This window comes from Frankliniella occidentalis, unplaced genomic scaffold (assembly GCF_000697945.3).
Source record: "Frankliniella occidentalis isolate FOCC.00 unplaced genomic scaffold, Focc_3.1 Scaffold81, whole genome shotgun sequence".
Classification (NCBI taxonomy): Eukaryota; Metazoa; Arthropoda; class Insecta; order Thysanoptera; family Thripidae; genus Frankliniella; species Frankliniella occidentalis.
Genome location: NW_026267211.1, coordinates 668,871 through 679,536, shown reverse-complemented (window position 1 = coordinate 679,536; position 10,666 = coordinate 668,871). Strand labels below are relative to the sequence as shown.

General features: G+C 43.7%; 1 protein-coding gene across 2 annotated transcripts; it reads left to right on the top strand.

The window, feature by feature from the left end:
• Positions 1-671: 671 nt before the first annotated feature.
• LOC113207828 (zinc finger CCCH domain-containing protein 18) lies at positions 672-7,052 on the top strand. 2 transcript variants are annotated; one of them, XM_026424549.2, is made up of 12 exons: positions 672-840; positions 2,301-3,958; positions 4,032-4,110; positions 4,185-4,441; positions 4,521-4,661; positions 4,782-5,002; positions 5,101-5,233; positions 5,328-5,470; positions 5,551-5,630; positions 5,715-5,799; positions 5,886-5,947; positions 6,029-7,052. In XM_026424549.2, exons 2-12 carry the CDS (start codon positions 2,328-2,330, stop codon positions 6,143-6,145), a joined length of 2,949 nt encoding a protein of 982 aa, XP_026280334.1. In that variant the 5' UTR covers positions 672-840; positions 2,301-2,327; the 3' UTR covers positions 6,146-7,052. The 2 variants fall into 2 exon arrangements, with proteins under 2 accessions (XP_026280334.1, XP_052124998.1); XM_052269038.1 differs by lacking the exon at positions 672-840 and adding an exon at positions 854-1,169.
• The last annotated feature ends 3,614 nt before the right edge of the window (positions 7,053-10,666 follow it).

Sequence of the window (10,666 nt, the reverse complement as noted above, 5' to 3'; positions counted from 1 at the left end):
AATTTATATCTTTTTAAAATTATGGTTTGCTATGTCGCAGATTGTTTGAGCAATTGCTCTTTTCCCTTTTTCTTGAGTGATTTTAAGGAGGGAGAGAGACTGCTTTAAATTTGAATCACTTTAATGATTAAAGAGCAATTTGAACAAAAATGCTGTTTGTAAGAACATAAACCAATATTGATTTACCTGTAATGCAAGTTTCTGATCAAGCGCATTGATTGCTTTTAGAAATTTGGTTTTATCAATTTGGAAAGATTTGTGAATCTGTGATAAGTAACTGGCATGGCATTTTCTATTTCAATAAACTTAAAAGACAATGAAATACTTGGATTCCTTATTACTCCTTGGATCTTGCTCATGAAAGACCCTACATATGACTTATTTGCTCATGCAATCAGATTCTTCAAACATCCAGCGTAATATTCATACATTCTCCAAGGCAGTACACACCTTACATTGAATGAGCAACGAAAAGGATTAACAAAATCTACAAAAGTTGCTTGATTTTTTAATATTTATTTTTGAATTTCCCAAAAAATAGGTTTTACCAAAAGAGCCACAGTTTAAAATTACCCCTCTTCGTTGTTGTGGCTTTAAACCACGTATTATTTGCAGCACTGGTGCGAATACGTACCCTAACCTGCGAGTAACTCGATGGCCGGCAAAGCGAGCGCGGGGGAGAGGGGAGGAAGGGAGGAAGCCATTGAACTTGACGGAAGGCCGCATCGCATCCTCACGGAGTGGCTGCGATTTGCGTGCCTTTTCTGTGGCGAAATTGACTCGCCTGCCCAGTTTAAAGGGAAGATCTTTTTACTTTGTGACAACGTAAAGTAGGAAAAGGTAAGAAGCGTGTAGGAAGAGTTCTAATGATGGTGTTTCATGAAGAAAGTGCGGTGGGCAAGCCAAGCAGTGCGGTGTGAAGATGGTGGACAACTAATCGTGTAGTTGTTTTACAGGCCCAAAAGACTCAAGTTTTCTTTACTTTTGTGTTGTGTTTGAAAGTTTATCAGTTCAGTAGTGCCCGAAGACTGTTTTACCGCGAGTTCAGTTCGTTGTGTTTCGTTGAAAAATGTCTATCCACGCGAATAGTGCAAAGTTAGTGTTACCACTTGGTCAGAGCGGAACGGTGGTGTCTCGATACCCGATGCGTCTATTACGCTGGGTCTCAGGTAAGACTGCGAATGCGAATGCTTTCTTTAAAATGTCACAGGCACCTTTCTGTTCAATGGACTTCTTATATTTGGTTAGAAATGCCCTAGTTGTTGCTCTCGGTACAACGTACCTTAAACTGCTTATAGGTTAAGTTGACCACTGATGCGACGGCTGCTATCGGCTTTCGGTATATCTCATTTAGTATCCTGTCTAGCCGTCTGCTCTGAGTTCAGTCCATGATGTGCGTCTTCACCACAGTATCCATACTCTCACACTGACTCCTGTTTCCTCCAGTTTTAATTTAAAAAACAAAACAACAGTGGATTTTACCCAGACAAGGTCAAGTTTGGGTTTCAACTAACTAATGTCCTTTATGGCTTATAGAGCACACTATTATAATGAAGGATAGAAGTAGGTACTGCATTCAGTCATGTAGTTTATTTAGTACATATCTTACATGAGCAATGTCGGCTCAAGTTTGTTGTTGCTGGGGAAATGCTGTTTTTATCATTAATATTTGTCTATCATTGCTCTAAATATTATATGTTTGGAGTTTTGTTTTGACAAATGCTTACTAGTCTATTTGAGCACAAGCGTACTGTGGTTGAGTTGCAAGACATGACTCAACTCAATCTTTTTCATTTTTAATGATTAATTGCCACAACCAGTTTTGTTTAACATGTTAGGTGCGGCGGTGGTAGGCAATACTTTGTAATTGGGACCCATGGTGTGGGTCACGCTGCACTTAACATTTTATTGAAAAATTAATCTCTCTTTAGTTGGAAAATTTTATTTGAACCCGAAAATGTCTTGATGCACCCATGAGTGTTTTTCATAACATAAGTGTGAATCCTTTGCCTCCGACCAAAGGAACTGATTGTTTGCTGTATCCTTCAAGCTATTGTGTAAGATGGGAGTTGGTTGCTGACATGTGCTGGGTGTGATCAGCAATTTGAAGTGAGATATCTTGCTGCCTTTACAAGTTCCTGTGACAAGAGCCCAGCTTGTTTTTGTGAGATTGTTAATATAAACAATGTTCTAAGTTTTCAATTAGGTCTAACTCATAACAGTAAAAGGCTTAAAGAGCTTATTTATAGTAGCTACTTTTATTTGATGTATTCTTAAATATCTCTTCATGTTTTGTGCAGGCTCGCGGTTTGCGGCACAAACCACAAATGGATTCAGAAAACTCATCAGATGGCGAGCTGAATGTGAAGAGCGGAGGTTACGCATCATCTGATGAAGAAAGAAGTGTAAAAAGTGGTCAAAAATCACCCCGCAGTCCGCCTGACAGCCCACCTGACAGCCCGCCTACCAGACAGTCTCCTCCCAGTAGTCCCAATGCCACAAGGAGGTCTCGCTCTAAAAGCCCCAGTCCAGAAAGTAATGGGGTGCTCCCTGAGAAGCATAGCCCATCAGGTAGCCCCTCAGGACATTCTTCATCGAGGAGCCCTTCAAGACGCTCTCCATCTGGCAGCCCTTCAAGACGCTCTCCATCTGGAAGCCCTTCAAGACGCTCTCCATCTGGAAGCTCTTCAAGGCGTTCCCCATCTGGAAGTCCCTCTCCATCCAGAAGTCCTTCAAAGCGCTCTCCATCTCATAGTCCTAAACATGTTTCAAGAGAGAGTCCACGAAGCCAGTCAGCAGCTAGTGGTCCCAGTCCAGGCAGGCAATCCCCATCAAGCAGCCCTGGAAACCGACGCCAAACTCCATCTCCACATCAAGGTAGTCCAGTGAGAGAGCAGCGTTCCGACAGAGAAAGTTATTCTCGCCGCACCCATGGAAAGAAGTCCAAAAAAAGTAGTGGGGGCGAGGGTAATGCTTCTGATGGCAGTGATGATGATGGCAATAGTAGTATATCATCATCCTCATCATTTGGTGCAGCCTCAGAATCTAAGAAACGCCCAGTGTTATTAGAAAATGGTGATCAAAAAGAGAAAGGAAAATTTGAGCCTCACAAAGCAGAAGATCTTTCTGATGTGTCAGATCTAGACAGTGCTAATGGTGATGGCAGCCTTGACTCCCTCTCAGATGATGAGGGATCACGGAAGAAAAAGTCAAGAGAAGATGCGAAGAAGCCAGCATCCCCAGTTCGTACTACTCAAACTTCAAACATCCGCAAAGATATAGTTTCTCATTCAGATGAAATGGAACAACTTGACTTTGAGGCTGAGGAGCCTCAGAGTAAAGAAGACAAGGAAGATGGGGAATGTGGTGAGACTGCTCAGGCTGCTCAGCCCTCTCAGACAGATCCAGAACCTAGCACTGCAAAGAGTGAGGGAGATGATGGAGAGTTGAATAATGAGGAAGTAGAAGAAGGTGAAATCACTGATGAAGATGAAAACCGACCTGAAGAAACGGAACCCCGTCCAATTTGTCGATTTTACAACCGAGGTCAGTGCACATGGGGATCAAGCTGCCGTTTTCTTCATCCTGGTGTTACTGATAAGGGTAACTACACCATGTTTGATATGGTTCGGCCTTTAGTCCCTACTAATGGACCTCCCATGTATGGGTCCATGATGGACCCATACCGACCACCCTTGGAACGTCCAATGATGGCGCCTGTTGGACCATTGTACACTTCACGGAAAGAAGAGGCCCCTGCAGTTGAATCTGCATGGGAGCGTGGTCTTCGAACTGCTAAAGAAATGATGAGAAAGGCGTCTAAAAGAAAAGAGACTGACATGGATTTTGAAGAAAAGAAGATGAACTTGAGCTTAGGCCAAGATGAATTGGATAAAGAAAATGACTATTACACTCGCCCTGCAAGCCCTGCTCTTGAAGATGATCTCGACCGATGGAAGTAAGTTTGTTATCTTGTGTTTATTCTGATTAAATTCATCTTCAGTTCTAATATTTTGATGTGTCTGCCGCAGTTCAAAGGAGCCACCGGAGGGTAAACATCATCGGATGGTGGTCACCGACAGATATGACGCAATGGATCCTTATTATGGGGTAATCTATCTATAACTTTCATCAGGCTATTCAGCCCTTGAAATGTTTTTGTAACTCTGTTTTCTTAAATTTAGCATCATCGAGAGGGTCGTGAGAGGTGGGCTCGTGGGCACTATGATGATGTGCGTGAACCTTATGGCAGGGAACATTTGTATGACAGTCGTCACCCTGGGCCACATCATGAGTCTCATATGGCGTACAGAGCTCACATGCACACTTCAGGTCATCATGAAGGTTATTATCCTGACAAATATGAAAAGAAAAAGAAATCTCACACTGTGCGGGAAGTCATCGTTCAACATTCACGGAAACCATCATATAAGGATGATAAGTAAGTTGCATTATTCAACCCATTCTTCCTCCTATTTTTTCTATGTATCGATAATTAAAATCATAATTTTTCTATCTAGGCCAAGTGGAGGACCACACAAAGGAGGCAGAGGAGATGAGTGGGCTGACCCATGGATGAGGTCAAAATCCCCCACAGCCCGCAAATCAAGACCTTCAAGACGTCAATCATACTCATCAGGCTCTTCTTACTCATCTTCTAGGTATTGTTTGATGCATCCATATCTTTTCTAAGAAACTTCATCTGATACCAGCTAATCGCAAAACTTTTTGTTCCCTCAATTCCTTGTCCTCGTACCATTTACCTATCTTGCTGGAAGCAGGTCTTCTAGGTCATCTTATTCTTCTTATTCCCGTTCTGGTTCAAGATCCCGATCTCGGTCTAAGTCGCGCTCCGCGTCCGGTTCTCGTTCACGGTCGCGCTCACCCCCTCACCCTTCCCAATCCCTCAGGCGAACAGGAGCAGCTCCAGGACGTCCCGGTAAAGGCGGCAGTCCTGCCCAGTCCAGACAGCGGCGGAATCCACCAGACCCACGAGCACGAGGTGAGGAGATCACTCTTTCATCTGAAAAAGTGGAATGACAAATGTTAAAATTGTGTTGTGTATTTAATTATTCTATATCTTGAATGCTGGTTTTTCAGGACCAAGGGTTGGAACTCCTGATGACAAACGGTCTGGTCATGTTGGTGCCTCTGCCTCAGTTACCCGAAAACCCAGACCTCCTTCTCCAGGTGCCACTCGTAAATCTGGTACTAATCCTGTTTCTACTGCTGGGTAAGCTGCTACTGCTAATTTTTGTTGCCTTAACCTTTGATCTATGGTTAATTTTTGAGACATTAAAATTTGGACTTGATTTTATTTTTTTCAGTCCCGGTAGAGTTGCTGGTGCCAAGGTACGGTCATCAAAGCCTTCTCGCTCATCATCATCAGAGTCCAGTGGCTCAAGTAGTGATAGTTCTGACACCAGCTCTATGGGATCATCATCTAGCAGTAGAGACCCTACTCCACCCCGTAAGTTTTGCCTTTGCATTTTCCTGAATGTAATAAGACAGCTCTGTAATCTAAATCAATTGTTTACCTTATCTCTACAGCAAAGCCAAAAACTAAAATTCAGATGGATGAACGCCTTATGGCACAGTCCACTAAAGTTAAGGCTATGGATGCATTAAAGGTATGAAAGCTGGATTTGGTTTTGTTTGGCCATAGTGCAATAATTTGAAGTATTGGAAAAACTAAATGTCATTTATGTTTTTAGCTTTCTGGCCAGAAACAACAAATAAAATTGACCCTGAAAACTCCGGGATCTAACCCACAGAACCCTTCAGATGATCCCAGAAGAAGTAAGTTACTCAATTCAATATCTGGTCGCTGAAAAATTGCCCACACTTAATCAAAATTTTCATTGAAATTGTATCATTTTTTCTAGGTGCTGTTGTTGCAGGCAAGAAGAGAACTGCAGAAACCACACCTCCTCCAGAAACAGCAAAGGTCAGTTCAGCTGTTGCTTTCTTATGTACGGTATTTTGTATCAATGACAAAATTAATTTTGTTTGATATTTCTTCATTCAGGCAAGTGCTGCTGCTAAACCTCCTGTCAAGAAAACAACATCCCGAAGAGAAGAACTATTGAAACAATTAAAAGCAGTTGAGGATGCAATTGCTCGCAAACGATCAAAAATAACATAGTCTTTTTAAATTATAGGTCCTGGTAATATTTTTTTGAATCATGTTGATGTCATATTGACACAGATCCTCTCTGCTTTGAGGCAGCTTGTAAAGTTAGAGTGTGGTTCAATCTATTCCAAACTGTTCCCTCTCTGCATATGTCATATGCACTTGCATCCTGGTATTTAGGTAATTTTTATCTGTTCTGTTAATTGAAGTTATGCACAATGTTAACTTTGTTTATCTCATAGAAATGGAATGAACTTTTCTAGTGATTGATTTGGCAATTTTAGAGTTCAACATAAGGAGAGGTATTTTTGTTTTGTGTTTTGTTATTTGATTCAGCACAAAAAAATATGAACTAATTTGTGGTCATAGATATTTTTTACCTTTTGAAAACCTCATTTGATTTTTTTTTTATCTAAGATCATCGACCTCTCTATGTTGTTTACCTCTAGTACCTGTAGTACTTTGTTCTTCTAATTGGTTTGAACTAAGTGATATTACAGATGTGCTGTATTTGTATGCTGCCTTAAATTTCAAAATCTAGCTTGTAGACCTTTAGATTAGACCAAGGGCTACAATGTCAGCTAATATAATAGTAATATTTGGAGTGAAGTCCATCTTGTCTGTATTATATCATACCTGTGCTCATGTCTCTTTTTTTTTTTTCCTCTTCATTTTTTTCATTTCTGGTAACTTTCTAGTATTGTACTTCCATCAAACTATATTATAGTTGAATCTTTCTGAAGTAACTGCCAATCATTTTCTGTAGTACTTGTGCTTCCGTAATGGTTCATGTTCTCATATATTTTTACTTGTTTATACTTTCTCAGTGATCTACAAGTTATTCATCCATTTTTTTTTGTCATGTACTATTTAAAACTTTTGTATGTAGTGTAATTAAAATAAAACATGCATCTCGTAACCGTTCTAATTATATTTTACCCCTGCAATGATTCACCAAAAGTTTTATCAGCTAGATAATTAATAATTAATGAACTGTTCATGCGATTTTGGACTTAAAGATTTTTTTTTCATTCTACTCAGAGCTAGCCTCACAACATGGTTTCGCCGATGTCAAATATGTTCGCTATGACAATAAGAATGCGATTGCTTCTCTGTGACTATTTTCGAGCAGGCGGTGGCGGTGGATGGCAAATGGCAGACGACAGGATGCCCATACTTTAACCTCTCTTTTCCACATCCACTACCAGGATTAGTTCGACATTTGACTTGTGACAGGAGTCACTGAATTTTGATTCCGGAAAGGACTTAGGAAGTACTCAGCCACCACCATGAAGATGCTCGACATGCTGTCTTTAGGCCCCATCCTTATGGTGGGTGCGGCCTACTGGATCTCCAAGCGTAGAGATGCATTGGAAGAGCAAGGGTTGTTATTTCCGAAAAAGAAAGACGTATCAACCGGTGACAAGGATCTTGATGCTATTTTAGGAATCAAACCATCAGTTGCACTGATTGAAACCAATCCTTGAAGAGAGAATGTTGTATGAGGCCATCCTTCGCTGAAGAGGGGTCTGTCCAGTCACCATCACATTCCTGCTCCAAAGAGGAACATTCTATCCAAACAAAGTGTTGAACTGCAAGTGTGATGGAATTTAAAGTTTTGCAAGAAACGCAAGAAGATCAAAATTGTACTTTCTTGTTTGTGTCGTAGCCCTTCTTGATATTATAGTACTGTGAATATACTTTTGATAATATTCGCCTGTGCTTGTGATGAGGTTTCGAGATGTGCGATAATGTTTACTACTGTCATACTGTGTTAAATAATCTTAATAAATTTAAGTAATTATTGAACAATTTTGTCTGGATTAGCCTAAATATCTCTTTCTAAAGCTACTACACTGCACTACTGGACCAGGAAGACAATATGAAAAGATAAGGATAAAAGAATTCTTAACGCATTCAGTGTGGCTGTGTGGGCAACCTGGGAGTTGGAATATCCATTAAAATACAATGACATTGTGGTCAGCTCACTGAATGTTCTAATTTACCTACCCTCAACAATGTAGGTCTGCTAAACCAATTTTGGGATGCTTAACTGCAACTACTGCAGCATTTCACATACAGTATGAGTGAGACACATCAAGCAAGAAATTACATCCTTTGCAAAGATCAAAATGCAAAGTGCATGATTCGCTGAAAGATTTAGCATTTCTAGTATTGCAGAATGTGTATGAGTGACCCATCTTATTCTCATGGGATGATCAATTCATGCCCTCTCTTCAGATGTGTCAATGGAAGGAAAGAAAGATGAGATGGGAAGGGGGCAGTCGTTTGGAGACAGCAGGGGGCAAATTCGTTTTTGTCCTTGGGAAGTAAGTTGTGGCCTCTAGCCGCTGAAGGTGGTAGCTGGAGCAGGGGGGAAGGGGGCTACATCCCCTCTGTCTTTCTACGCCCGATAACCCTTTTAATGACATTGTCATCTCACGAACGTCGTTGGGAATATGAGACGAAACAAAGCACCCCCCCCCTCTCCTAAAGTCCGTCAGTCTAAGCGCGGCGCTTTCGAACAGACAAAAGGTTGAGAGGAGACTGGTTCCTCTTGACGTCCACGCCGTAGGCCTACAGCATCTCTGACTACAAAGGTTCTAGGTGACAGGCAAGAGAGCACTGTTGCAGCGCACTATACCATATTTCATGATTGGTAGCAACAGCAACCCCTTTCAAAGGAACCTTTTAAACGAAGCTCAACAGAAGGGATCGTCCAAAGAGCACCGCGGTTTTTGCTCAGATTCATTACGAAAATTGCGGAATAAGCGAGGCGCCTGCGAGACGCAGGGTAGTCCACCCCGCAGTACACGCATGCACTGCCGGACAAGATGTCGCCTACCCATCAGGCGCTATGAGAGCTTGCAAAAGACGCCCCTATTTGTGGGCGTCCCTGTTTGAAGCTACACGATTGTAGCTACAGCCGACAGTGCCTGAGTCAGCTTAAACTGAACCGTCTATAGACGAATTCATTAATTCCGCCAATGCTAGAATATCAACCAGAAGTAAACAGCGCTAAGAACTAAAGCGAAAAGAAAGATCTCAATGCCTCTCCGAAGCCCTCGCCTTGTCCAAGCACTCGGAGGGACAGGGGGCCGCGGGGGCCCGATTCAGGAAAGCATTGCCTACCCTCCAGGCGTTTTCAGCGACAATCATCGACCCACGCCTAGATAAACACGGCGTCACTTCTTAGCTTTAGAAAGGATTTATGAGCCTGGGGTCAAAAGGAGCCTAAACCCAAAGTCCCCGTCACGACAGACGCCTTAGAGAGAATCCGTGGCCTACCTCGCAGGCGTCCAAGCTACAACTCGTGTCGCGGCGACAAGTGGTAGTGTTTATGGACACACTAATGTGGTCACAAATGGGACAACATACGATGTCCGACGCCACCAACCACACGCCCCTTTTGTGGTTAAACAGTTGTAGCTACAGACGACATGACCGCATGCAGCTTCATCCGAACCAAATTTGTCGGCCCTAAGATCAACTCCCGGGCGAGGCAAATTTTTTCTTTGTCGCTTTTTGTCTCCCTTTAGGCAGGACCGAGCTCACACCTCGGCCCTGAAGGAGCAAGCTGGTAGCCGAGCGTGTTAAAGCGTGGTCGTTGGCAGATCGTGGGGATGGTCGGTAGTTCGAATCCCGTCCGCGACAATTTTTCCTGCTCTGCTGGCCAAGTCTCTTCGGGCGTCAGTTACAGCTGAGATGTGGATGCCGCCGAAAGTTGTGCTCTGTATCGTTCCGTCGTGGCCAAGTCGGTAGCGTCCGGGCCCGGTATGAGCCCGATCGCTGGTTCGAAACTCGGCCGGGTGAACTTTTTCGCGCTCCGCTGGGCATGACTTTACAGCCGTGCGACACCTGATGTGATGGGCCGGTACGCAAAAAGTCGCTGGTTCGAATCTATTCGACGGAACCCTTCTTCCCCTTTGCCAGCCGGGGTGTGAGCCACAGCGGAGATAAGCTTCACCCGCTTCACCTATTCAAAAGCCACATCATTGGCTCAGTTGGTAGAGCGCGCGTCCGGGACGCGGATGGTTGTCGGTTCGAATACTGACCGAGGCTCATTTTTCCCTATTTAGTAGTTTGCGGCGCGGGGGCCAAGGGTTATGACAAAAGACCAGCCGACACGGGGAGGTGGACTTGACCGCCTACTCATCAGCAACCCACCCACCCCGCACCAAGAAAGAAAAACAACAACAAAATGTTCGCCCCGACCGGGACTCGACCCCAGGGCCGAGAGGGCCATGCGCTCCCCGCCCCAGCGCGCTCGCCACTCGGCTATCGGCTCCACTTGCCAGCGGAAGGTTCAGAACTCGGTCCTGCTTTAAAAGTCTTGGTCTCCCGGATTGCACGCGTTCAGGTCGGGTCAAGTCCACCTCCTCGACGCGCTGCAGCCCGGGTCGGCTCTTGGCCCGAAACACGGAAAATGGCCACTAAAAGAGCCCCTTGGGCGCGCGGGGGTTAGGTTAGGTCCATTTATGGGACTTGTTCCGTGTTTTTGGCCAGAATTCGACCCGGGCTGCAGCGCGTCGA